Source organism: Apostichopus japonicus, chromosome 20 (assembly GCF_037975245.1).
Source record: "Apostichopus japonicus isolate 1M-3 chromosome 20, ASM3797524v1, whole genome shotgun sequence".
Lineage (NCBI taxonomy): Eukaryota > Metazoa > Echinodermata > Holothuroidea > Aspidochirotida > Stichopodidae > Apostichopus > Apostichopus japonicus.
The window spans coordinates 7,393,658-7,421,462 of NC_092580.1; the positions used below are offsets into that span (position 1 = coordinate 7,393,658).

A 27,805-nucleotide genomic window follows, 5' to 3' on the forward strand; every position below is an offset into this window, starting at 1 on the left:
CTCATGAAATTGTAGAAATCAAAACATTACCAGTTTGATGAGATGAGCTTATTGTACGAAACGGTAAAATTCCGGAAATTACCGTTTACCACACTTTCTACCATCTTGACAAAACGTCAAAAATATGTACCGTTATTGTTGTCATTTCAACATTTTTCATTAAATTGTACACTTGATAAAAAGTCGACATTTTCAAAATGTTTGCATAAAATTGTTGAAATGCTTAATATGGTCAATTCTAAATATCAACATGTTTCAGGAAAGTATCAAATTAAACACTTGGATTTAAAGATGTCAACATTTTACAGAACATTTTTGAAATGTAAAGATGAAGTTGTCGTTTCAACATTTGTCAGAAAATTGTTTAATCGCCGAGATACTACAAATAAACAATTCATAATTTTCTTATTTTTACACGATATTGTCTTGTTAACTGAATATTTACATGAAAATGTCAACTTATTAAGGTAAAGATATTCCTATCTTGATGGCACTTTAAGCTACCGTAACTTTCTAAAGTCTCACCATATATCAGAATATTTTGACAAAAAGTTTCAAATTGTTGAGATTGTGTGCTAAAAACCGCAGTAGGTTTACACCTCGTTTTTCTTTTCAAACCTGGGTATGTGGTTCACCTTGCGAACATGTGAAGGATCGAAACGGCTGAAAGTTACGAAAAAAAGGCATGCTCCAATTGAGACGATGGATTAAAAAAAAATGCATTGGCATAAGTAGATTCTATACGCAAACAACATTGTCATGTCTTGCCGTAAATTGGGAAGGGCCCTCGTATGGGTGACATTACTGACATACATGAACCGTGCTAGGAAAGAATGCAATAGGCCCGTCGGCGTGGGGCAGCATAATCTTTCGTCTTCTAATATATATAGGAGACATCAAGTGAACCCAAACGGCCGGTATCAATTATGATACAGACGCGCACTAAAATAAACGACAAAGTCTCAATGCTGCTAAAATGTTGTTTCAGTAACCGATTCGGTACAACCGTATGAAAGCAATTTGTATGGTTTTAGCACAATCTTTCGTTTGGAGTTTGATTGTTGACTAGTCTCAACGGGGAGTTGTTATGGAACTCCCTGGTCTCAATATGGCCCAAAATCCATCAGTATGACGTCGAAACTTTGGTTTTCTGGGAAAGGACGATCACGGCCCAACACCTTCATAAAAGTCTCTTCAACCACCCAGGGCCACCCTCTCCGTCGTGAAATCCTTGATTCGCCTTTGACAGGTCAATAAAAAGAGTGTCGGGAAAATTTCGAACACCCACCCCAAACCCACATTAATAAAAACAAATTTTGACTTTATATTAGGCCTATCTGAGTTCAACTTAAAACGTAGCAAGTTATATAGTGCGTCATTAATATTTTAAGTGATTACTAACTTACTGCATATATAAAGTTTTGTTTGATTGTATAAATCAAACTGTAGAAACAGTAAAACTGGTGAAGTAAAACTTTTTCATTCCAGCTTTTACAACAGCAAATAGAAATGCTAACTTTGGAAAGATATGCCCAGGTTTAATCATAACGGAAAGCCTTCAGTCCTTTCCTTGACTTCAGGCAGACAAATTTTTAAGTAGGCCGATAATATTATTTAGGAAATGAAGTTTAGCATGTTTCAATTTTGAATACATCTGGCGGGGAATATGAACAAACCTTTCGAAGGAACCAAATTCCCCTTCGAAGTCTACAAACACTGATAGTTGCGATGTTGGACAGGCCTGTTTGCAGTAAACAAATGCGAAACAAAGAATGGCCACGAAGACCGTCCATTTGCACAAACGACTGGAACCACTTTCTATCACTATGGCAACAAGCATGTGCACGCACCTGCAAACACAATCTTGGTAATGTAAACAACACTACCCTCTCATCTGCTCCCGATACCAACTGCACATTGTTATATGTTTAATGTTTGATGTTTGCAAGTTGTTGCGATTACAGAAGTAAAGACTTGACGATACTCACCGATGTCTGTTCCATTTGTAGATCTAGAAATGAAAATAACTGAGGACTGAAATTTCGGATAAGTTCGACGGTCGCGTTAATGAGGTAGGTCTAAGTTTTAGGGCTAAACTTTGAAATGAAAGTTAGGAATTTCCATCACTGTGTCGCGGGACGTCCCGTTGGCATTGTAATGAAATTTAACGCCTAACTCACGGCCTAGACTAGCCTTCATACAGTAGTTAATCTACATATGTTTGAGAGCTAACGCAAAGGATTGATTTAGTGCCAGTTGGATCACCTAGTAACGCATCAAATTCTTTGTCGGGATATCATAAATATAATATAAAATACATATCCTTAACACTGAAGAAAAGATGACAACTAGGCAATAACTACTAAAGTAATTAACTAGGCCTAGTAACAGTTACACAGCCTAGCCTTATGTTAGGAATAGGATACAGTATGTGTTTTTTTAGGCCATGATTCAGTTGAGGTTTTCAAACAATCCCCCCCCCCCCCCCCCTCTCTAAAAAAGTTTAAGTTCTTGGGAATGAAATACTTTTTGGCTATGAAACTAATTTTTAATAGTGTGGTAGTTGGCCTAGGCTATACATGCAACTTCTCAGACTACCTTACTTAAAGTATTGTAAGGCTTATTTTGATAGTTCCAGGTAATGTAAGCCGGGCCTTACACTAGTAACGTCATACCGAGCGTAAACAGGAAAGTCTTCCTAAATAATCTTTAAAGGCAGATATTTGATAATAAGTTCCTTTTTATTAACTCTGAATATAACTATAATTTGGAATGATTAAAATACACAGGCGTAAATGCTGATTATAAATATAAATTACGGAGCTCTCTGTTATATGTCTGTAGGCTTTGGGAGATAAACTTCAACTCCCTGATACATCTTAAGAAGACACTTAAACACCCGATTCTAAAATAACAAATTATAGCTAACCCCTCACCTAACTCTTGATTGGTTGAGTGCCAACCCAATATGCAGATGACCACATGCAAATGAGCACTCAACCAATTTGAACCAGTTTGGCTGTCTTCCAGCCCCACAAACAGAATCTGCCAAAACAAAACATCTGTACAGGCTGAGCAAACCACCAAAACGCGAGCCATGTGTGACGTCATAATAACAACAAGTAAGCAATATGTTAACACAAACTAGTTTACGCTTCACAGTATTGTAAATTAAAACATACAAACAGACACTGTAGGCCTAGTTGCCATGTTAAGTTGCAGCCACATTTTTGTATGCATTGTTCATTTGAAAAAGCAGCTCTGCAACAGTGAGATATAGGAAAATTTAGTGTCTAGTTTGAAGCCTGTTCATGAATTATATCAACCATTTATCAGGTTTAGGCTATATGCCTACTATAAACTTGTATAATGCTTGTATGAGTTTTGAAGTTTTTCTCCTTGCATAGTGGATATTAAGACTTCTATAAGTATGAATACATCTCATTCTGGCAGAATCTGATCAAAACATTGAAGCATAAAATCACACTTTATAACTTGACAACATTTTTGGTTACACATCGCAATCAATTTGATGCTCGATGTCCTGTATCAGTCACAACATTATGTTATATTCCCAACTATCAGAATTTTATTATATATATATATATATATATGTATATATATGTATACATATATATATATTTTTAAAATGATTTATTTATGGCAAAAATGAAACTTAATGATGAACATCAGAAAATATATGGAAATTCCACAGTAATTATATCTGTTTTGGATTGAATCCCAAGCATTTTTATTAGCAATGTCTGCTTCAGTCTAACTATACCCGTCTCCCTACTGTCAACCATACAACATCACAATCAAACACCATTCATATGTTGGTATTGTCAGGTTTCCATAAAAATGTGTTCATGATTTACATACATGTACTAATCCTTGCTATTTAACACATAGAGTGTACATTCCCTAGGCTGCTGTTTCTCTTCCGGAGCAAGGGTGTTGGAGGAATAGAACCAGATCTCCTGTGACACTTTCCAAGATTGTAAACTGACTTTCAAACATAATTAACTTTTGGTAGGCATACAAATACCATAGATCTTTCCCAATTACCATCACAGCATTATATTGTAATTTTAAATAATTAAGCCAAACACTCATTAATGTTAACTTACAAAAAGGAATACTACACCTCGACTACTGTAAAAAAAATTTTAAAAAAAGTTTAAAAATGCATAAAGTCTTGTAGAAGTAGACACTGTTCCACTGATCATCTTATTGTTCATTCACTTCTTAATCATGTCTGTATCGATAAACAGTAACATGTCTTGTGCATGTGTACACAGTAACAATCATGAGAGATATATATATTATATGATCTAAAAATATGTCGTTTTTTCCCCCCGCCATTGCTCATGAGGGGCCACCATTGCTCATGAGAATATATATATTATTTGATCTAAAAATATGTCGTTTTTATCTCCAGCCATTGCTAATGAGGGGCCCACCAAGCATTAATAACTCCATCGACATAAAAAGGGTCTGAAAGATGACATCACTACCAAAACTCAAAGTTCCCCAAGAAACAGGCATATCAGCAATTCCTATTTTGCCACAAGATTGCTCACCGCCCAGGAGATCAAAAACTGTCATTGGACTTAAAAAATCATCGCATTCTTTGGATGGAAATTCAAGATCTGCTGCCCTATTCCCATGGTTACAGCCTGATTTACCAGACTCAAAACCGACCCCAAGGTTTGACCCTCTACGACCGACCAGAGAAAAATCATTCACGCTATCCTCGACTGATGTAGAGTTTGAAAATGAAATCAACATGCTTAGAAAGAAACGAGAGCAATATCATCAATTCCATCGAAATTGGATGAGGCCATTTTATGGATCAAAAGTGGATCAAGAAGAATATAGGTACTGTATAGTATGTTATGTCTTTGTTGTAACTAAGGTAAATAGGTAATATTAAGGGAATTCCTGTATGTGCTCTCTCATAGTTTTAAAACGTGTGAAGACTCGCGCAAAAAGAAACGTCTAATGCCGGTACTTTGACCTAGTTTTGAATGAGGTGTAACAGAAGTGTCAGACACCACCAACGATTCCAGAAAATACTCACACAGCTTGCTACCTTCGGTAATTAGACCCTAGTGTACAGTCAGTACATACAGCTGCGGTCAATATCCACAGCACAGTGAACAAACGATACAGCGATGGACATCTCAGGTCCAGCTAAAGATAACAACAAGGTATCACGTTTCATAACTGTCTGCATTTTGTAGCGACAAGCAGAAAACGTCACTTGCAAGCAACGGAAAGTTAACTTTTTTCAGAGCGCGGCACACGGTTTGGGGCGAGTCTTCATGAATGCCTTTAAAGTTTAATGTAGAAGGACATAAATGCCATTGCAGGTAATTCTAAACTGATGAATGGCAGATATTAATGCATTATGGTGAAGTTTTTTATCATTCATATTTGGCTGGTTCATTTGAATTGTGCATACTGACAGACTACAAGCTGCATTTGAGTAGATGGTATCAAGGTTCTACATTTGGATTGCAATTAAGAATGGTTTTAGCTGCAGAGAAATAAGGAATGTTACAGAGGACAGACCAAAGATCTCCCCCTTGGTTGGTTGTGTTCTCTTGTGCTTAAATGTGGAGTTATGACCCCTCCCCTCCCCTCTCCCCCACCATTTACAAAATTCACAATTTTATCTGATATATTCCTTGTATACATTTTTCAGGAAGGGTATCAGATCAGAACTCAAGAATCAAATGTCTGAGAAGCAAAATAACTGGAAAACCTTTCAAAAAGATAAAGTCCAAGAGACCGTACAGGCCTATAGCTATGATCAGGAATGCATCAATAAAGACAGGACGGACAGAAAGGAGAAAGCAATTTATCTTCGAAAATTCAGAGATGAAAATAAGAAGGTAAGCTTCTTTTATATTTCAATCTGAAGATATTAAGGTTTGAAGCTTTTTCGAGACAATTTTGCCAAAATTGATAAAATTTTGATGCAAATATAATTTTTCAATGAATCAAACTAAACCATCTTTTTGCTTTCTTGTTAGTTTCACAAGAAGATATTTAACTAACAAGTGACTAAATTGGCATTAGATTTTGAGGAATTTGTTGCGAAGTTTTATAGAAAGGGAAATCCCCAGAAAATTTCAATTTCAAAGGAAACAATGTTCTTTGTTACTTGAAATGTAGAAACAACTAGGTTTAAGCAGAAGGAGTATACTTTATTGAGATGATGGTACAGATAAATATCTTCAAATTCAACTCAGATATGTTCTGTTTTGACTACTATATCTAAAACTGTTCATGCTAAAATATAATTTCTGGAAGGAAGGTTTATAGAAGCTAATTGTAGAAATGACATGCCAGATTCACAAGCACATACAGCAGGTGTAAAGCTCTATTTATAAATATTTGTAAACATGTATGACTTGAAACTGCATGCTGTGAAATAAAAACACTTAAGTTATTCTCTGCCAGTAGGGATATAGTGCAGATAACTTTTGGCTTTCACATTTATATTGCATAAACATCATGGAAGGATTCATTATTTATGTATCAAAATTGTAATAATTCATGAGGTTTTACATTTCAAATCTGATTGGGATCGCTAAATGTTAATTTTCTTCAGGCCATTGAAGAAAGGGAGAACTTGAAAAGAGCAAAGAGAATCAACACTGCGGTATTTGAACAAGAGCTGCTGCGATATAATCCTGTTAACTGGAGCCAAACATTGAGGTGATGATGAGAAGATTGTTATCAATGGTTGTAGAAGCCGAAGGACTCACTTTGAAGAACTGTCGGGGCAAAGAAAATATCGACCCTAATTTGTCATTATATTTGTTCATGTCCATGTTACACAAATGTTTGTTTTTTTTTTTCATTTTGTAACAAAGCAATAATGCTTGTGTGAATTTATGTATTGTATTAACAAAATATATTGTGAAAAATTTGCAGCATCATATTGTATCCATGTAGTACTATTCTGGTAGATTAGAATATCTAAGAACTGCTGTTGAGAGAGGAGGGGGAAGGGGGGATGGTGGGGCAGGGGAGGGGTTGCTTAGGGAGGAGAATAAATCATGAAATTGAAAGTTGGTTAGATGTTTAGCTTAAGTCTATAATCAATTCATTCCCTAACTATTGTTTACCCCCAGAGTGACATAAAAAACCAGGAATGAGTAACCTTAAAAATCAAGGAATTTTCTAGTTTTAAATCTTCAGTCATGATAGGATAAGTGTCAACATTAGTCACATGAATATTTGTGGAATTACTGACTGCAAGGTATAGAGGTATGTTCTATAAATATTGGTATTCTAAGAAAAAACACTTCTGAAAACTTGTTTGTACCACCATTTTGTAAAGTCATTTAAAAGTTAGTAACTAAGTTGTAAATGTGTGACAGTGGTTCCAATATGCACCTGCATATATTTTCAAACCTAACACATGTATAATTCAATTGATATCACTTCTCAATTGTGAAACTTCAGTATTAACTATTAGGTGTGGCATGGTTTGTGCTGCTGTGAGATGCACAAAAGAAAATCATGTTTGATAACCTTAATACATAACCTTCTTAGGTGGAATCGATTGATATATCATTTAAACATTGATTCTACAAAATTATTTTAGATGCAAGATATTGGCTTCCATTATGAATTATTCCATTAATTTTTTTTTTTTTTTGACATAGGAGGTAAATAATGAAGTGAAAGTATGTCTTCTTGTGTAAGTTGATTTTGCAATATAGTTTCCAGTAAATTGACACAGCTTGAATTCCTTTTACGTATAAATTAGTTCTTGTGTAACTTAGCTCTGTAAATTGCTATCGACTTGTGTAAAGATATCAATGCTGAAAGTAAAGAAATAATCAGTCTTAAGAAAACAAAGAAAGTAATAAAAGATAAAACTACAACTTATGTTTTTGGTTTCCTTTTGTCTTTGAAGTATAATACATCTGTGTCCAATTTTGCAATTTATTTTTTTGCGAACAAACCAGAAGGCTTTTCGTTTCTGAGTCAGTCCCTCTGTTAAACAGAGTACAGTGAGAGAAAACTATTTTTGTCATGAAACAGTTTGTGAAGGTTGAAAAAAAAGAGAGATACCAGGAGAATAATTTGCACTTTGGGGGTTGATTACATATAAGGCCAAAAAATCAATCAGTTTTATTGTACAAATCAGCAAGTTGGATTTACTTGGCAGAGCTTTAGCACATTTACACCCTCCAACTGTTTTGTAATAGATAACATAAAGCCTTTTAGTTAACCTTTTATAATTTAAGGAAACCCTAACCAATGCAATCACAAGGTTGGTGTGATGATTATGTGTAAATATGACCCCAAGAGAAGGCAAATCTGAACGTTTCTTATCCCAATGTGAAAACAACTTGTCACAAAGGAAAAGTGAGATGGATATCATAATTCCTATGTGGAAATCCCACATGATGTAGATGGAGCCTGTTGCTCTTTGTGATGGTCAAAGGTCACCAGAGGTATAAATGCAAACATTGTTAAGGTTTATCTCAAAAAGTTAATCTCTGATCGATCCCATATTTCATATAAGGCTGCCACCTGTTAAAAGGCTACATGTCTGTTGTTTGACCTTGGTACAATTTAATCGATGCTGAGATATGAATAGCTATGAATCATGTACATATTGTTATGTAAACTGCACATAACATGTACGGTGCAATACACTTTTCATATGGATCTACAAAGCCTATGGGGTATATCATCTTCAAATTAGCGAGGTGAATTTGACCTGGCTATGGTATGAAGTTTCGTTAATAATTATTTGAAGTCCTTGCTAGCATATACCTTTAGTGAACAGGAAAGAACAACTTCCAAGATTAAAACTAAAAACATAAAATAAAACAAAACAATTCAATATATTTGTAAATTGTATTAGACAAATCAGCATGTCACTGTAAAACACTAAAATTCAAGTTAAAATACAGACAATATCTATAAAATCTAGCATTTAAGTTTATAAAAATCCCAATCAGTAGAAAAACAGTTATTTCATGTGAGATGATCAAGCAAAGAAGCTGAATACAAAAAATGTTGGAAGCATGGCAAGTATGATAAGAAACCAGCAATTTGAGAGTGCAACTAGAACTTGGGGGGTGGGGGGAGGGAGAAGGGGGAGGGATATTATAAATTAGTGGAATTTTCAGAATCCTACACTGAAAGAAACACAGGTTCAAGCCACAGTTCATACCATTCAAAGTATCAGCATTACAGGTGCTGTATAGCTGCATGCAGACATACATAGTACAGAGATGAATATTGTTCTTGGATCCAATCAGTTGCACATAACTTTGCTCAAAGACTGGTCCATAGGAAACACCAGTCTCTCTATCTACTCCCCTTCCCCTCCCCTCACCTACCCAAATCATGTAAATACATGGGATCATAGCATTCGTTGAAAGGTTGGAAAACTTGTATGTATAGTAAAACAAACAATATAAAGCATCATAATATGAAATAAGAAATGCACAAACAACTGAAAGACACATGGTAAATGCATAAATCCCTACAAAATGTTCTTATTCAAATTGAATTGTTTCATTTTGTATTTAAGTTGAAAATAAACTTTAAAATGTAGGTAAACAAAGTTCTTCTTGGTTGGATTAAAATTTCTGACATACTTCTGAATGATATATGTATGTAAGCATGTATCATGTATGTAAGCATGCAGTTTTGGTTACATACAGGTGTTACCCCAAGGGTGGGTAGAAACCCACCTTTAAAAAGACTATGAGAGATTATGAAGGGATATTGCCAACTATTTCAGGAATGGAACCCAATAATTTCATCCAAAAATATTAAAAAGTTGAAAAGTTAATATTACCAGTCACTAAAATCATTATTTAAAACCTATAAGACCCCTCCAGCCACAATAAAACAAGGAATACACTAATGGGTTAAAAAGAGTACAAAAATATTTTTCATCTCTAAATATTATATGCTGGTAGCTTAAAAATCGTGTTTGCACCATTATTATTTATATAAATATTGAATTTAGCAAAATCCTACCTTCATGCAAAATGTAAAAAGTTTTAAATGTTTGCAGGAAACATGAACCCTGATATATGATAGCAAAAGTAATACTTCAATGCATTATAGATAACATTACAGAAATAACATTTCATCTTTAAAAACAATTCTCCCGTTTCATGTCCATGCATTGCCTCATATCAAAAAGACAGCAGCATGTAATGTCTGTTATATTGTACATTAGTAAATTAAACTACTATTTGTATATCCAAATTAGCCATGAACCACTCCGGGATACTTTTTAGTTTTATCTCCAGTTTAAAAACCGCAAGAAATATGTTGTACATGCAAGCTTTGCATCCAAATTTGTAATTTTGTAAATTTGTAACATGTACTTTACACTGACCTAATTTTCATTTCCATATTTCCATATATAAATTAAGGATAATTTCTTGGCTTTGGTGCGTGTCACTGGTGGATACATCACGCCCGATGGCAGGAAGAATAAAAGAAGCTACTTGAGTATTCTTGTAACTTCCAGATCAAGTGTACGACCCCTCAGACCTTTGAGCTTGCCTTCTTCTGTCCGACGCTGCCAAACTTCACAAGGATTACAAACGGGATGAAGACAAAAAGCGACATGACTAGGAGGATGACCAGCTTGAGGCTGATCCAACAGAGGATAGTGATAAGTAAGAGGAGGCAGAGAGATGCTAACAGATGAAACCTCAATGGATTGACCAGGAAAAAGTCTTGGACTTCAGGAACAAACGAAGCTGTGTGTGAAACAAGAGAGGCTGTTGTGAGTTACACTGTAAACAAGAGGACGGAACAAAGCCAGCTAGATCACTCGACAGTTATGCAGTTATCTCTGTTGGAGTAATGTCCAAGTGTATTTATACAATGTGTAGTGTTTCTATGCGTGTTCTAGTTACATATAGAGGACTTCTAAACTGGGGGGTTGCTATGATATATGTGCTGTGTTGTGAATTAAAAAGTAAGAGTAAGGGTAAGTAAGGGTAAGTAAGTAAGGGTAAGTAAGGTAAGGGTAAGTAAGGTAAGGGTAAGTAGGGGTAAGTAAGAGCAAGGGTGGGGAGGGGGAGCAGAGTGGACAAAGACACAATGATAGTGGTGAGAGAAAGAGTTGCAACACTTTGAATCACATTATTGGAAGAAGCCCCAGCTCATATTTCTCCTACACTTCTCGGTATACAGTATGGAAATCATGTCAGGACTAAATGAACATTTACTGTCATCATATGTTTTCGACTTACCTAATTGATAAATGATGTTATTAGCCAGACTAAATCCTATGACCAACAGGATGAATCCACCCAGTCTCAGCGTCCAACCACGACCTGTGCTAATGTTCATGTCTTCCACAATCAATTCCTGTTGGGAAACAGAAAACACAGAAAATCAAAATATCAAGAACTAATGTCACATTTAGCACCATCTCAAAATTGTAAGACTGTTAATAAGCAACAAGTATTATCACATTTAGCACCATCTAAAAATGGTAAGACTGTAAATAAGCAAGAACTAACTTACATCGGGAACTCCTTACCTTCTGGACAAATTACTTATTCATTTTCCCGCACCATCGGGTCACAGGGAAAGAATGACCAGGCCAAGGCACCGGATCTGGCCAGATAGAGCTGGCTAGACCGGCTGCCCTTGGCAGGCTACGGTATAGTTGGTGGTAGTTTTTTTGTGTGAGTTGAGCGCAGATGGCACAGGAAAATGCATAAGTAATTTGTCCTTCACACTTCAAACTACTACCGCTCAGCATAGCTGAATTTTGTTTACAAAGTGTTTATTTAAAATTACCCTTACTTGAAGAAAAAAAATTGCTATTAATTTCCAATGATTTTAATATTCATGAAAAGAAATTAAAATTTGGATGTCCTCCACTTGAGAAAACCAAAATGATGATTACCTTGGCTGTCTTTTTGCCAAAGTGTACAACGTCTAATCTTTCGTTTCCTTTTCTGTATCGAGTCAACTGACCATTTATCTGCTTCGCCAAAATGCTAACCTGTAAAGAGAAGGACGAACACAGAACACATAAAATCTCTTGTGCACTTTATATATACAACTCAGCAAAATTAACCATTTAATCATCTTAAGAACTTTGCCAAACCTTTTAACCATAAAGAACAGAAAGAAGGAAGGGTAAGGGGAGGAACAACTATTCCTGTAGGGAACAATAGAAGGCTAACACTTCTTGGAATGAGACTAGTAGGTCAACTGTGTTAGCGTCATTATTTAGCACTTTTTGGAGGATCTAGACGAGATATGGTTGCAGGGGAACAAGGAGAACCTCGGTCCTCACAATAAGCTATTGTTGAGCAAACTGTTTGACTTCTCTACTTTGTAACTACAGTATCTTTGGAGTCTTCTCGTTGGCCAGATTAAAAATGACGATGACCGGATCTACCGTGAACAAATTGCCAATTTTGTTGCTGAATGCGACAGGAATTATCTCCATCTTAACGTCAGCAAGACGAAGGAGCTCATTATAGACTTCCGGAGAGCGAACAAGATAGTGCCCGAACCTGTGGTCATTGACAGTAAGACAGTGGATAGGGTAACTGAGTACATAACTGAGTAAATATTTGGGTGTAGTTATGGCTGATCAGCTAAAGTGGGATGCACATGTTGAGTATGTTGCCAAACGTTTGAAACCAAGAATGTATTGCTTGAGGAAATTAGTCTCTTTCGACGTGAACCAGAACATTTTATCCATTTTTTACAACTCTATTATTAGTAGTGTTTGGTCATACTGCATAACTTCATGGGTTGGTAACATAAATAAGACATCCGAGAAAGTGTTAGATGATACTGTTACACAGGCAGGTAGGGCTGTTGGGAAACGCTTGCCAATGGTTGACGAGGTCTTTGATAGTCGGGTTGATGATAAGCTTCATTCAGTTCTCAAGGATATCGATCACCCTCTCCACGCTCCATTAAATAATTGTATTATCCCTCGTAGTGGGAGGATGAGACCTCCAAAGGCTCATACTAATCGTTACCCCTCATCTTTCATGGGACAAGCTGTTAGAATTTTTAATGCATCTTTTAATCGTTAATCTCTTGCCTTTGTCTTTCCTTCTTTCATTGGGTTCTTATCATATTTACCATTTGTGATTTGTTTATACTTTTTATTCCTTGCCATTCTGTGAGCTTTGGCGCATCTGTTCCCGTTCCTTATTATTAGCATTTCTTATGCTTTTATTGTCCTACTGTTTGTTCTCTTATTGTTGTATAGTATCGTTTTTATATCTTACTGTTTTATCTGCAAGCATGTAATTTCCCTATCGGATGCAATAAAGTTGATCTTATCTTATCTTAACGCAGAATACACTATAATTCAAACCAAAGACCAATTTCAGGAAAAACTAAATGTCTTGTTTTTCCTAAACAGTTCAACATATCACCTTCTTATTTTATGCAATGCTTCATTCCTTAAAAATAAATTATGGTACTTTCATTCAAATGTATGGACACAAATTTTTATGAAACTGTACAACTACAGTAATATAGAGATTAATATTTAATGAAGTACTTACATCTTGTGCAGGCCCCAGGGGATTATCGTCTTGTCCACTGACTCCACAGTAAAGGAAGCGTGCTCTAACATCCCCAACCTGTATTACAAAGGCAGAAACATCCACTGTGATAACTAATGTGTATGAAAACTAATGAAATATCAGTAAAACGGGGCTTGAAGTGGTTGACCAGAATCATATCCCATACCACTAATATCCCAACCTGTATTAACCAACAGAAGCATTCACTATTAAATCTAATGTGTTCTAATGAAATATCAGTAAACCAGGACTTGAAATGTTTGACCAGACTCATATCCCATATCACTAATATCCCAACCTGTATTAAACATCAGAAGCATGCACTATTAAATCTAATGTATGATAACTCATGAAATATCAGTTAGCCAGGACTTGAAAAATCGACCAGACTTTCTGCTACCAAGTCACATGCCACCCCCCCCAAAAAAAACCCCCAACATTACCATGAATATGATGACATATAACATCACAATTGCATCTTGACAAACTAGTTCCCCTATAAAGAATTACCATCTTGATGGGGGTGGGGCAGTAGATTGGGAGGTGGGTGGGCAGAGAGCATCATCATCCAAGCTAAATTTACTATGTCTCTTTTATCAAGTTTACTTTAATTTCAACAAAGATGGAATTGTCCAAAATTTTAAAAAGGATCCATTTCTCTTTTGGTGTGTTATTAACATAACAAAATGTCCAGGTGACGAAACATCCAAACATGGAATGAATTCTTGAGTTATTCAGTAATAAATTTTATTCTTCAGGGATATGTTTTGTTTTGGTTCAACGCTAGTGAAAACATTTCATTTGCACCAATTCTAAACTTTAGCAATATTGATTGAGGAATGAACTCCCAGAGCTACATCAAGGGTTTTATGTGAGTTTGATGAGTATACAGTACTCAGTAAAAAGTAAAAAGTATTTACAGTATAGAATTTATTATTCCAAAATGTTTCAATATCCAGAAAGAACAGTCTTCCTATGTGGAATATAGTAACATAGATGTATGAATAAAAGGACATTTTTTCTTATCCAAATGATGAGCTAGTAAATCCGCTTTACACTGTGCAACCATCGCTTTAATAATTGTTATTAATGAATGAGAGCTCTACATGACATTGTTTATACACTGTGAAATATTCACATCTTAGTGCCAAACTATCTAGTATATATCACAGAGAAAATGTAAATCCGCTTTACACTGTGCAACCATCGCTTTAATAATTGTTATTAATGAATGAGAGCTCTACATGACATTGTTTATACACTGTGAAATATTCACATCTTAGTGCCAAACTATCTAGTATATATATCACAGAGAAAATGGCAAATCTTGAGACCATTTGAGCCAATTTTTCCACCAATTGAGGTAACCCTTTGAGCCCTTGATGTTCAGAGGGTGATAAGGGCTTTCTGAGTGTTATAGTGAGTGTGTCAAAGGTTACCAACTGATTGAGGCAGATTTTATTTCCTGGATGACTGTATGTTCTGTTGAAGACTTACAGAGCCCATTCACAAAACTAGACTGAACTTGAATAAACTGTTATCCAAAAGAAACTCATAGCATTGGAGAATTCACAGGTTAATTGTAGCTTGAATTTTGGAGATTAAAACGTTTTCAGACTTTGACACCTGTTGACCTCTACCAATTTCAATAGGGTTCTTGAACCCACCAAGCTGGATCTACATACTTAGTATTAAGAAAGTGTAAAAGTAAGTTGGCCTGATGTTTCGATCCTAGCAGGATCTTCTTCAGAGGCTGAATGACAAGTAACAGTAACAGCAGGGACAAAAACACGCACAGAATACAGGCAGGGTAATGAGCACGGTGAACACAAAGAGATACATGTAAGGGGATTAGTAGACAAGGGATGGAGAGAAGAAAGCAACAGGGGAAGAGGAGAGGTAGGAGATAAACAGTGGAGGGACAAAGAGAGGTTCTCCAGTTTATTCCCTACCCTGTTCCTTTAATCCTCTCTTTGTCATTTAGCCTCTAAAGAAGATCCTGCTAGGATCGAAACGTCAGGCCAACTTACTTTTACACATTCTATTACACAGGCTCTTTAGTGGATAAGCAGTTTGCTAACAGTTTCATTTTATTTTGAAGTATTAAGAAAGAAAGCAAAACAGTTCAAAAGCATCTCTATGAATGTTGTTTATAGAATACTCACGTCAGGATGGGTCGCAACACCTTTCTGGTAATACCAGCCATTATGAAACTCTATGTTATATTCATCGTTGGGCTGAAGTGTAGGTAGAGGGTGAAACTCTTCCATTTTCTCTTTAAGGTTTTCTTTTATATAGTAACTACCGACATAGGCATGAGTGGCTACAAATGTGGTGCTTTTAACTGGAAATTCTCTGGGGAAGTAAGAAGAAAGAAAAAATAGAAAGCCAACAGATTTAGTGATTCCTGACCACATTTTATGAGCACATTCAATAGTAACATTTGCAAAAAAACAATATTTTTTATCAGTGTTGACTTCAAGTGATCAGCAAGGTGCTTACACTAATGTACACTTGCATATCACATTCACTCATGGTTTTATTTTATCATATCAAGTATGAAATTCCACACAGCTTTACTTGCAGTTATTCCTACGTTTCCAGACTTTGATCTCTGTACACTTCAAATGACCTTCCACCTCCGAAAAACAACCGGGTTCTCTTGTAACTATTAACATGAATCCATTAATAAAGTATGAAGTTCTATCATCACTCATATAGTGTCTACAATCCAAAGTGTAACATACACACACACACACACACACACACGCATGTTTGTATTACATTCAGACCGAGGACCCCATTGTATTTTCCATTGTTCAAATCCACGGACCCCAACCTTAACAATACCCCATACAATAGAATTCTTCCGAGGACGTGGTGATTCTTTAGAAATCACATCCGAGGACCTGGAATTCTTTTGTTCAAGTCCTCAGTCAGAATACAAAACAAGTGCACATTTGCACACACACACACTTCTCATACTAGCATGGAAAACACAGTAAAGACACTCCTTCTTTCACTTATTTTTTCAGATGAAACTTGACTAGTCAAGCTAAAGAGCTCTGTATACTAAATACGAGATTCTAGTATAAAACAGCATCAAAATTTGTTATCAAAATACAATCAGAAGGCTGCTTTAAATACTAGCTACATTTGGACATATATTTTCCATCCTTTTATTGCAGTGGTTTTTAGGTAGTTCTGTACTTACTTTTTATTCTGGTGTCTGTCAGGTTTCAAGAACGATTCACTTGCAACCGCTTCTGACCTCCATTCTTTGGCTAAAAAAGAAAAAAAAATATTGAGATTAAATTAGTGTTTTGTAGCAAACAGAAAAGGAAGAAATCAAATCTCTTTCCTTCCTAGAGAGCGTACTGAATCATGTCAGCTCACACAGCATGCATAGTTCAATTTTAATGCAAGTTTTAGGGTCAAATTTCTTTAAAAATGTGGAATAAACAACAGTCAAAGCAAATGACATTCCAGTATTGAAACATAGACTGATTGCAGTTTGGATAAAAGACAGAAAGTTTTGACAGCCTAGGTATATAGATGAAATAGTTACACTGTGTAACAGATAAACAATATTACTATTTGTATACTCTAATTATGTCATATGTCATTCATCAGGTACAGTTGCCATAGTTTCTAGTCCACAGGAAGTTCAAATTGTGCTGCAACAGCCCTTAATTTAACTTCATTAACTTGCAGTGACACAACTGATAGTATTCCTTTTGGCATTCAGGACATGTGACATGTTCTCACGTCCAAACTGGACGACTAGAAACCCCAGACTGAGAAAAACACTGTCAAACAGTGCTAACTTCACAAGGTGAGTCGTACATGGTGGCATACTCCCATTAGAGTCTGTATCAATCAACCCAAATGTTCTCCTTCAGGGAGAGTGCCAAAAAGCAATAGGAGAACAACTATTTGATAAATTATCAATCAGGATCTATTTTTTTGTGGCTTGCATGTTGGAAGTACATGTGGTGCAAAACTTGGGTCAATTGAGGCGATTTTAGACCCCTTTAGGCCTCCCAGGAGCAGTCTACGAAAATTGTTTACTACTGACAGAAGAGGTTTGTTACAGGTGATGAAAACTTCAGGCTCTCATAGCAAAACATCTTCACAGGCATGGTACGGAAAATTGATGGTACCATGAATGGCAAATTTGTCAGCTATCCAGTGATGGGTAGCATTTAACTAGTGAGAACTTCTGTCTAGACTTAGACCACATTACATTTGTGATTTAGTGTGTAAGTCAACGAGGCTTTTAATAGGCGTATCCTACCTCATTGATGCATATTTCTCTAAATATTAATTTTTTTGGGCAATATTTTGGAGAGACAATGCATTACAAAAGCACACATGTTGAAAGCCAAGGCCACAGCCTATTAGATCTATATCAAAACCCGAGTTGGCTCGGGCTACTTACTGTAAACAGTGTTAATTTCACTAGGGTTACTGCCACTCTCTGATGAGGACCTTGTGTGTTCTATCCATTGAAACATCTGTACTTCCCTCCGTAACTTCAGCACGTGCGCTTCGATTCCAAACTGACCATCCGTTAAAGGCTGCAATAAAAAGAGTCACAAAAAAACTGCTATGCATCTTTGCATTTTGTGTTGCTTTTGAATATTTAACTGAATAGTTCACTATACAAAGTCAAGTCATTCCCTGAACATCTGAATTCATTGGAAACACAGAATGCCAGAACATGGAATATCAAAGACATTCTTTTGAATTTTTTTTTCTTAAACAGTCATGAACACCCATCATAATGGTGTCATAGAAACTCAAGCCAAATGTGAGCAAGTGTGTTTTTCTGTTTACAGTGTACTTCTTTTCTTTTACTTTGAAGACCCTTTCAGGAGTAAATCTTTTCTGGAATATGCCTGTTGCAAACTATAAAATATTATATATAATATATATTTAAAATACAATACCTGATTTGTCCTTAATTGTCCGGTAATATAAACAAGTTTGTTGTTATTTTCTTGAAGGACTCTGTGTATCGATTCAAGGCCTGCTACAGTTTTTAACTTGTCATTTATCCTCTGTGAAGAAACAACTATGGAAGTCTAGAAGGGAGAAAGCAAATGAGGAAATAACTTGAGGTTAGTGTAAATCGTGGGCAGTATGATGGATAACGCAAGTTGTATCTTCCTCCTTCATCTGTAACTAACTTATCGATCACACAGTAATTAATGTAGAATGATGGTTTACATCCAAGTAAAAAACTTTTTTGTTACTACAACTAAAAATCTCTTACTTGTGACGATATTGAAATTCATTGTCATGGTACAAATGAAGGGTGGAAAAGAATGTAATTTAAAAAGTATCTTTATAACAATTTATTGAAACAGGTCTACATTTCTGTCAGAGTCATCATGGTAGGCATACTGGGTAATAAAGTGCTACTGGCTGAGGGATTCAACTGTGGCACTGGGTTCCTTGAAACAAAGTGCTGTATTTGATGACTCAAGGGAAACTGTTACCTTTCACCAATGAGAGGAAATCAGGACTTACTGGCACCTCAACCTGGTGGTTCGTTGGGAGCCTCTGATTCAGCGGAACACTGAATTAGGGCTAGTAAACAGAAAGGCCAACCCAACCCCGGTCGTAATAGTAAAATATATAACCAATGTAAAACCATCTTAAGCCTTGTCATGGGTATAAAATTGTTGACAGGGAAAATGTTCACCTTTTAAAGATTTTATTTTGTCAGGATTTAACAGCCTGACAAAAACTCTGGCAGGTACAGTCATGCCATCAAGGGCCCTGGAGACCCCAGTCCAACAAACCTGCTTTTATTGATACCGTACTTCAGCATTTACCTATCAACCTCACAAGCAAACCTACCTCATTAAGGAACAGCACAAAGATTGCGACGAAAACCAAGCCGAGCCCTGTCATGGCTCCGGCAAAAGTGTTACTGAGGTTGTGAAGGAATTTGATGTTTTTGATAGAGACACTGCTGTTGTCTGCCTGGGTGTCCCTCCTCTGTCCATCTCCTGCCATGTCCATGTCCCTCTTCCACTATGAAGAAAAATTTGAAGAGTTACAGATGTGAATTTAAATTTCACAGAGTTTATGCTGAGGTAACACTTATAGAATTTTCACTTCACATGCCCTTTGTCTCACATTTGGTCGAGACATACCAGTTTACTGGTCATCTACTTTTAATTGTTTTCAATTGCTTTGTTTCTGCCTTCAGAGTTCTCTCTTCTACCCCCGTATGAACTGAAATTGTATACAAACACACTCCATAAGCCACCGTGAAGTCTTTCTTAAGACCTTTAGAAGCTAGCCAATGTACGAGACTGCCATTTGCAGTTGAATTTATAAATAAGCTAGTCCCATCACCAAACTCAGATATCTCTTATCCTCATACATATTCATACATCTATTATTCCTTTCCAACTCCCTGTTAACTGTAGACTTTGAAAGGCCAAGGAACCTAATCATGATTAATCATTCATCAAACTTATTAAAAGATACATTTTGCCAAAATAGCTGGAATAAATTCTTTCAAAATACACATGATCAAAAGAGAGAATGATATAATTATAACTGAAAAATGTCATTTCTTGCACTCACTGAATAAATGAAGTTTCTACTGTATGCACCTAAAACAACCTGGTGCTTTCATTTTAACATTACTAAAAGTAGAACTTAATCTTATATATACTTAAAGAATTACAAAGAATACTGAAGTTTGTATGGAGTGCAGGAAAAGCTTCAGTTCCGATTGCATACATGCAGATAAATGTCGATGAATGAAATGAAGTTGATAGTCAATATGTTTACAGGTCTTTCTGTTGTTCACTCCGACAATGTTCTCAAGGTATGGCACAGTCACAGTGAATGACCAGTGTTAAATAATTCTGAGGTTAGAGAGGATATCGCTGTGAATGAAATGGAAGTTGCTAATATTAGTGTAGTGATAACGTGCATTACATTACATGCAGTAGTGAGTAGGTTAAGCAGAAGTTAGGTGGAATGTGCAGTACAATTATAGAATACAGGGCCATTCATTAACTCTTCCCAGCATCCGGATGCGCGGATGCGCAGTGTGTCTGTACATGTCCGTACACGTATGGCGCCCTCTAAAATTCCATTACGTATTTTATTTTGACTCCGCATCCGCGCATCCACCCCGGGAGTACAAGGAAAGGACTTAGATAATTTTCGAAGGTTTCCCCATAATGGACTTAAATAATTTTCGAAGTTTCCCCATATACCATCACGTATTTCATTTTGACTCCGCATCCGGGCATCCGCGCATCCACCCCTGGAGTACTAGGACTGGACTTAAATAATTTCTGAAAAGTTTCGACATATACCATCACGTATTTCCAATACTGAAAGTCCCGTATGTACGAAGATATTCCACATCAATAGTGTGTCGTTCTTAAAAGGACTTAGGAAATTTTTGACTCCGCATCCACTCAAAAAGAAAGAACTGGGACTTTGACATTTTTTACTCACATACGTACTGGGGTGAGACTGAGCATCCGCGCATCCGGATGTTCAGATAGTATCATCGAGTGGCCCTGTATTCTATAATTACTCCGAATGTGCATACATGCTATCCACTAGGAACACTTAGAATGTGTGGTTTTAAAGCCATTAATCTATAGATGCTAACTAGATATTTTTGGTATTAGGCTCTCTTGTTAAATGAAATTCATGCCACTTGCAGATAGGGTTAGTTAGGATTCCTTTCTTAAGTTAACACTGCAGGAGCAGGCCTTTGAACACTCAATCTAGGACTAGGCTAATTTAGTATATACTGAGATAGGTCTGTAAGCTGTTACCTACCAGAACTGTAATCCTAGCCTACTGTAGTCCTTGGCTATGCTCAAGTCATAACTCATAGTGAAACTTACGTTGGTTCTTTGCATACTGTATAGTCAGTATTGCGAAGTTCGCCATACTGCGAAAATCGGCCACCCTTAAGAAACACACGATTCCACCATGACAACCTATAGCAACAGCCAATTTCACGAAAAATTACGAAGCTACAGTTATTTTCTCTCCAAAATGACCCGTGTGCAAGAAATTACTTACATATTTGTCAATAAAATGACGAAAGATCTATGAAGTCTGTTATAATTACTGAAAAAGCAACAGCGCCACCAATTTTTACCAGCGCCACACTGTAGGTTGCGTGGCCGAAATTCGCAATACTCTAGCAAGAAATACCAGTTCCACAATCACGAAGAATTTTCTTGGAAAACAACGTGAAAACAGTTTGCAGGAAAGAAAGTTTGGCCGTGTATCGTACTAAAACACAATTCTCCCACCATATGAAGTATATTTTCTGGTGATTTATACCAGAAGATTTAGTTTTGGGGTGTTTTAAGTCTTAAGTGGGCGAACTTCGAAGTCACCATCCTACTGCTGGAAATATGGATGTAATCTACTTGTTCAAATTGCACAATTAACGTTCTTTCTTCAATTTACACGTAGGTTTATGCCCGTCGTATAACTTCGAGGTCCAGTATCTTGAATTCTTGTTACTTTATCGGGAAGTCTGCTTAATTTCACGACTTTGCTCACGCCAGTACTGGGTTGTGCTAAATTCTTCGAACAGATTACAGCTGGATACCGGATATACACTTGCTTTCGTACTGTACAGTAGGTTCTGTTCAAACTAGTCTATATACATTAGCAACGTACCGCCACCACACACCCTGTCAGTCATAATAAACTTGGCACACCGTAGGAATGAATGCGCTTGTTCCACGTGTGTTTCTGCTTCTGTTTCTGCGTTATTGACTTTAAATTTTAAACAGAGCTAATATAAGGACATTACACACACCAAAAGCTTTCTTTGTTTTCCCTTCAAGTTCAAGGTTGTTCATTAAGAAAGTGGCTGGACTAAGTCTTCTAGTATGGCAAATAGACTACTTATGACGTCTATTCCTCATAAAGCAACAGTCAAGCGGAAAACTTATGTCACTGTTCGTGGTGTCGATTGACCTGGTACTACTTTTGGGTGTCACGTACGTGGGGAGTATTTAACTTGCAAAATGAAAGAAAGAGCGAAAGTAGAAACAGTCCAAATAAATGTCAAAATAATTAGGAATATTCATTCTGAATCACTTTATATCTTAAATATATAATTGCAACTTGCGCAGCGGCTGCCACTGGTTATTCAGTACACAATAGTGGAGTGTTAGCTCAGTGGTTAACGTCGGTGCCTTCCAATCATAAGGTCCCCGATTCGAGTCACCCCAGCAGCATGAAACGGAGTTACATCAGGTTCAACAAATAAATTCCTCAATATCGGCGTGGGGATGCTTGGTCCCCAGGACTCACTGTGTCTCCCCCTCCGTCCACAGTTGTCACCACCCGTTGCGTCTTTTCACGATAATGAATAATTGTATTAGCAAACTAGGTCAAAATTTCTCATGTAATATTTCCCCCCAATTTTTGCTGTTTGCGGAAAATCTTACCATGTACACCCCAACAAACACATCATCATATCGCTCCCAAATTATCTATCTGTTGATAGCAAAATAGAACCACGCTCCACACGCGTTAGTGGGGGGGGGGGGGGTATTTTTTTACATTAAGTAAGGGACGAGTGCGACCACTATGATTGCACCGTACTTCCTCCTTTTTAACATCATATAAAAATCGACCTAAGGTCTATAAATACGCCTCAGAATGCTTCATTTGACGTCTACACCTTAAATTTATTTCGGCCGGGGACCCAACTTTGGCCCTTCCATAATTCCGCCTCCGTCCGGGCTGCATTCCTGTCCACGTCCACTGCATGTGCTCTGCCAAATAAATCACCATCGATAGAAGAAAAGCCAAACTAATTCTCCACATTTACATATACTGTTTTTTCTTCCACTCCCTTTGTCCAATAAGGTAAAAAAACCGCGAGAACATTAGCGAAGCTATCAAAAAGTGAGGGCCCCCTCGGGGAGGGGGGGGGGTGTCGAACACCGGTGGGATTATGGTGGTTGTTCCGATGACGAATTTCAGTCTTGCAGTGCTATTGTTACCCGACTCGGACTGTTAACATTTCAAACTTCTACCCCCAACTTTCGACTATATTATAGTCCGAGTCTCTAACTTTTCTCACAAGTTCGCCTTCCTTTTTGGAAAGTGAATTGGCACTCTATGGAAATTTCAAATACTTATCTCAAATTAAGTCGAATTAGCAGGAGCAAGTCGAAATTTGGACATATAATTTCGAACTGTCCACTGTTTTATCTGAAAAGTTTCTCCAAATTTCCATATTATTTGCAAAATTACTAGTAAAACACTTATATAAAATTATATGGTTGATTGAATGTTGCTTATTTGAGTGGTTTATAATGGATTACTGTGGGTGGACTGTGTTATCATCTGTCTAAATGCTTCTTTAAAACTCCAGTAAGCCCAGTTATCTTTCAAACCTGGTACATTTGGAAAGTTAGTTTAATTGTCAATGTTTCCTGTATTTAGAATTAAATCAAAATGCACCCCTCTTGTAGAAATATTCTATTCCTTTGTGGATCATTTAAATTATATAAAGAAAAAACAGATACATTATCACCTGATGTGCCCTAATGACATTCAGTCGTCTGTTGCCAGATACATTTTCAAAATATTACCAAATAAAAAAATGAAATAAAAAAATACAGTATTTGCAATGCAAATGGTAGTATGTAGCTTTCGCCACAATAGGTAGATAATATTTCAACAATTTGACTGATAAATTAATCAACATCAGCCAATATTTTTTTTTCACCCAAACCACAAAAAAATCAAGAACATAGATATATGTATTGGCAACTCACAGTTAAAGCGTGTTGAGGTTATAAAATTCCTAGGTTTATTTATTGATCCTGCTCTAAAGTGGTCTTCCCACATCTCCAAGATTAAAACTACCATCTCAAAAACTGTTGGAGTCCTTTATAAAATCAAAGACTTTGTTCCAATGTATATTCTCAAGAACTTGTATAATACTCTCATACTACCTCATCTTAATTATTGTAATATTGTTTGGGGTAATGCATATTCTACCTACCTAAAGCAATTGCTTTTATTACAAAAGAAGGCTGTCCGTGTTATTACACAGTCTGATTTCTTAGCACATACCCCACCACTATTCAGCTCACTGAACTTACTAGATATTTTTGATTTACATAGATACCACTGTGCAGTTTTTATTTTTAAGTCTATTAATAATAAATTACCAGTCAACTTTAATAATTACTTTAATTTCAATTATAATATACATAACTACCACACCAGATCCTCTGGAAATTTATTTTCATTGCCCATAAATACCGATGTCTTTAAACGTTCCATCGTCTGTTATGGTGTTCATTTCTGGAATAGCCTAAGTCCTACATTAAGAAATATTAAGTACCTTAATTCATTTGCATTCAAGTTGAAAAATCATCTTTTATCCAAGTATCAACATCTTTAGATCTACATTTGTCTCTGACTTTAAGTATTTTCCACATTATCAAAATGCCTTTTTTTGTTTATTTTAGGGGTGGGGGTGGGGTATAGGTCTTCTTTGTAAGGGGCTTTATTATCATGCCCATATACTTTATACTTGTTACCTTTATTCTTGGTGGGCTTCTTGTACTTGCTACGGCTTCCAAGCCCTTCCACCATTTTCTCTCCGTTATTTCCATTATTTTTCTTTTATTTGAATTACTACTTATTATTTTCTTTGCATGGTATCGTCTTCACAGTCCTATTATTATATAAACATTGTGAGAAAATGGAAAAATAAATGAAATGAAATAGAAAACCCACTCTAGACAATAAGCTTATACTATTCTCTATGTACCCGGCCCGGCCCAATTGTTTACTTGTTCTTGTAAGATAAAGCATTCATCTAAAAAATCAATTGTTAATCAATTGTTCGTAAATTCTAATAACTCATCCAAAAAATCTTCTTTTAACTTTATCTGAACAACAGAGTACCTTTCGATGACATTCAACACAATTTGTCCGAGACATTGTTTTAATGCGCTGAAAACATGATATTTGAGGCCATAAATTTCTGTTTTCCCATTGAATCTTGTGTGGTACCAGAGGAACTAACACTTATGGTGTGTGAGTTAGACTATGTAGTACAGCTACTTTTATTGATGAGCCTCAGATGTTTATTTCTCAAAAGATATATGTGGAATAGAAATTTAATCTGGACTGTAAGTAGTAAGCTAGCATTGGTCTACATTTTGTGCCTCTAGTCACCCTTTAAAGCCTTTACAAAAATGTCACTTTTCTTTTTCTCTAGCATGTAATTTGCTTCAGTGGATAAATAGTGCGTACAATATAATATTAATAAACACAAAGCCAATTTCAACTCATTTGTGAAGACTGTTGCTCAACCGACAATTCCAGCTACAGTATATTCATAAAACCTCACCAAACTTGAAAATATCATATTATTGTGATTAAACATGCCATCAGGATGTGTTTCTCATCTCCAAATTCAGTTCTAAAAATTTAGAGCGATTTGTTAAAGCTGTCAACTTCAATAGCCTGAAAACTTATACTTCTTTGGCTACCCACATTACCAAGTTACTCCCTTTTCAAAGTAATTTACATAACAATTTCAAATTGTCAGTATGTTAATTGATTATTCAGGTGATAATTTAAGTAATAATGTGCGCAGGGTTAAAGGTCAACAGTGGCATCACCAGACACTTGGAAACAACAGGAGGGCCACATTTGGGTAGGGGGAACAAATGGAAGTTGATACCATCACAAAATGCCATGTCAACTTGGGGTCTGGGTTTCACCATTGGACTCCTGGTGGGTGTCAAGGGGCACAAACAACTTGAAGATTTGTGGTTTTCACCGTTCCCAGAACTTATATCAGTTTCAAATCAGAATAATTTTGGTAGACGTATCCATAAATTATATTCAGTATTTTTTGGACATGGCAAATTTTATTTGTGGATGGGGGGGGGGGGGGGTGGCTTAGGATCATTGTTGTGAGATGTGGGAATTTGAATTCTTTGTTAAAGTCCTTTCATGGAAATTTATGTGGGGTAACCATCTCAGTAAGTAAAATCCTGCATAAAGTAAGGCAATAGGTTCCATTTCATTACTTGCAAAATTATGAACTAATTAGACCATGAACAATGAAATTGTTTGTTTTTTAAACAATAAGCTGACAAATATTATAAGTTGTCAGATCAGAATATTTCTTAAGTTTGAGAGGTCATGTAGCTACAATACTTTTGTGAACCCCTCCCTCTACCCCAACCCCCCACACACAATTCATTGTTATGATAAGAGCAGAATGATACAGGGCTTTCATGTTGTAAGCATACATAGTGTTATTGGAAAGCCACATAACTGCTACTTACGAGATACCATATCATCTTGGCCCAACTTACATCTTGGGTTTTCATTAACTTGTTATTGTAGTGCATAGTCTGTAAAGGATTGCATGTTCGACCTACCACTTGAAAGCACAGTATAAACACAAGTAATGGTTCTACAATTAGGCCTATGTTAATTCTAGTATAGTAAAAGCTTCATAATTGACGCACCCCCGTAATTGACGCATCTTCAATTATTACTAGCAACGATACAGCAGGCCACCTAAACTTTTTGCAGTCAAGTAGAATTACATATTTCATGAGTTTGAATCCATTTCAGCTATTTGCTGACCAAATTGTGGTATTTTTTAAGCTTTTAACACCTTCCCCCTAGTTTTGCCCATTTTTTTTTACATTTGGAAATCTTACACCTTAAAAGTAACCAACAATACCTCAGTATGATAAAACCTCTCTCTGGGACCTTACCTGTCTGAGCGTAGAGACTCAGAGCATAACAATCAGCATCTAAAGTCAATGGATACATACTAAGGCCTACAGTACAGTTAGCTTATCGAAGGATGTGTCAATTTAGGGGTATGAAAGAACTTGACACGGCAGACATTTTGTGGTCAAATTCTGCTCAATTGTACGGTGCATAAGCACAGAACCTTAAATATTTTGAGATCATAACATTTCTGAGGAACTACACATATGAAAAACACATACAGTTGAGTGATTTGGTTTTTTCCTTGATAGACATCGTTGATCAAATCCTTAAGTGCGTCAATTATGAGCCCACCATGCTATAATTATAATAAATGGAAAACATGTTCCAAACTGTATATAACTTCCATACAAGTAAGATCCAGATGATGAACGAAGATTTATGAAATGTTTGACATAGCTAATCCTCAA

The 27,805-nt window shown here is 36.3% G+C and overlaps 2 protein-coding genes across 4 annotated transcripts; one reads left to right on the plus strand and one right to left on the minus strand.

The window, feature by feature from the left end:
* Positions 1 to 1,869: 1,869 nt before the first annotated feature.
* LOC139962026 (uncharacterized) lies at positions 1,870 to 7,032 on the plus strand. The gene is made up of 4 exons (XM_071961851.1): positions 1,870 to 2,072; positions 4,442 to 4,881; positions 5,711 to 5,900; positions 6,623 to 7,032. The coding sequence occupies exons 2-4, from the start codon at positions 4,505 to 4,507 to the stop codon at positions 6,731 to 6,733; spliced, it is 678 nt and encodes a 225-aa protein (XP_071817952.1). The 5' UTR covers positions 1,870 to 2,072; positions 4,442 to 4,504; the 3' UTR covers positions 6,734 to 7,032.
* Positions 7,033 to 8,976: 1,944 nt separating this feature from the next.
* LOC139961612 (transmembrane protein 43-like) lies at positions 8,977 to 22,362 on the minus strand. Of its 3 annotated transcripts, XM_071960932.1 has the most exons (11): positions 21,991 to 22,362; positions 21,482 to 21,500; positions 19,452 to 19,628; positions 18,536 to 18,670; positions 18,025 to 18,163; positions 16,798 to 16,867; positions 15,749 to 15,938; positions 13,563 to 13,640; positions 11,930 to 12,028; positions 11,265 to 11,382; positions 8,977 to 10,766 (listed from the first exon to the last, which is right to left on the minus strand). In XM_071960932.1, the coding sequence occupies exons 2-11, from the start codon at positions 21,494 to 21,496 to the stop codon at positions 10,549 to 10,551; spliced, it is 1,239 nt and encodes a 412-aa protein (XP_071817033.1). In that variant the 5' UTR covers positions 21,497 to 21,500; positions 21,991 to 22,362; the 3' UTR covers positions 8,977 to 10,548. The 3 variants fall into 3 exon arrangements, with proteins under 3 accessions (XP_071817033.1, XP_071817034.1, XP_071817035.1); XM_071960933.1 differs by lacking the exons at positions 21,482 to 21,500; positions 21,991 to 22,362 and adding an exon at positions 20,349 to 20,494; XM_071960934.1 differs by lacking the exons at positions 21,482 to 21,500; positions 21,991 to 22,362 and adding an exon at positions 20,400 to 20,471.
* Positions 22,363 to 27,805: the final 5,443 nt, after the last annotated feature.

What these genes read in the sequence shown, in the direction of transcription:
- LOC139962026 (XM_071961851.1), top strand. Translation starts at nt 4,505, where the DNA reads ATGACATCACTACCAAAACTCAAAGTTCCCCAAGAAACAGGCATATCA. An exon ending in GTGGATCAAGAAGAATATAG is followed by an intron (nt 4,882 to 5,710) that starts GTACTGTATAGT and finishes TACATTTTTCAG; the next exon opens with GAAGGGTATCAGATCAGAAC. An exon ending in TCAGAGATGAAAATAAGAAG is followed by an intron (nt 5,901 to 6,622) that starts GTAAGCTTCTTT and finishes AATTTTCTTCAG; the next exon opens with GCCATTGAAGAAAGGGAGAA.
- LOC139961612 (XM_071960932.1), bottom strand. An exon ending in GTGTTGCGACCCATCCTGAC is followed by an intron (nt 13,641 to 15,748) that starts GTGAGTATTCTA and finishes TTTGTAATACAG; the next exon opens with GTTGGGGATGTTAGAGCACG. An exon ending in CCCTGGGGCCTGCACAAGAT is followed by an intron (nt 12,029 to 13,562) that starts GTAAGTACTTCA and finishes TTCTCTTTACAG; the next exon opens with GTTAGCATTTTGGCGAAGCA.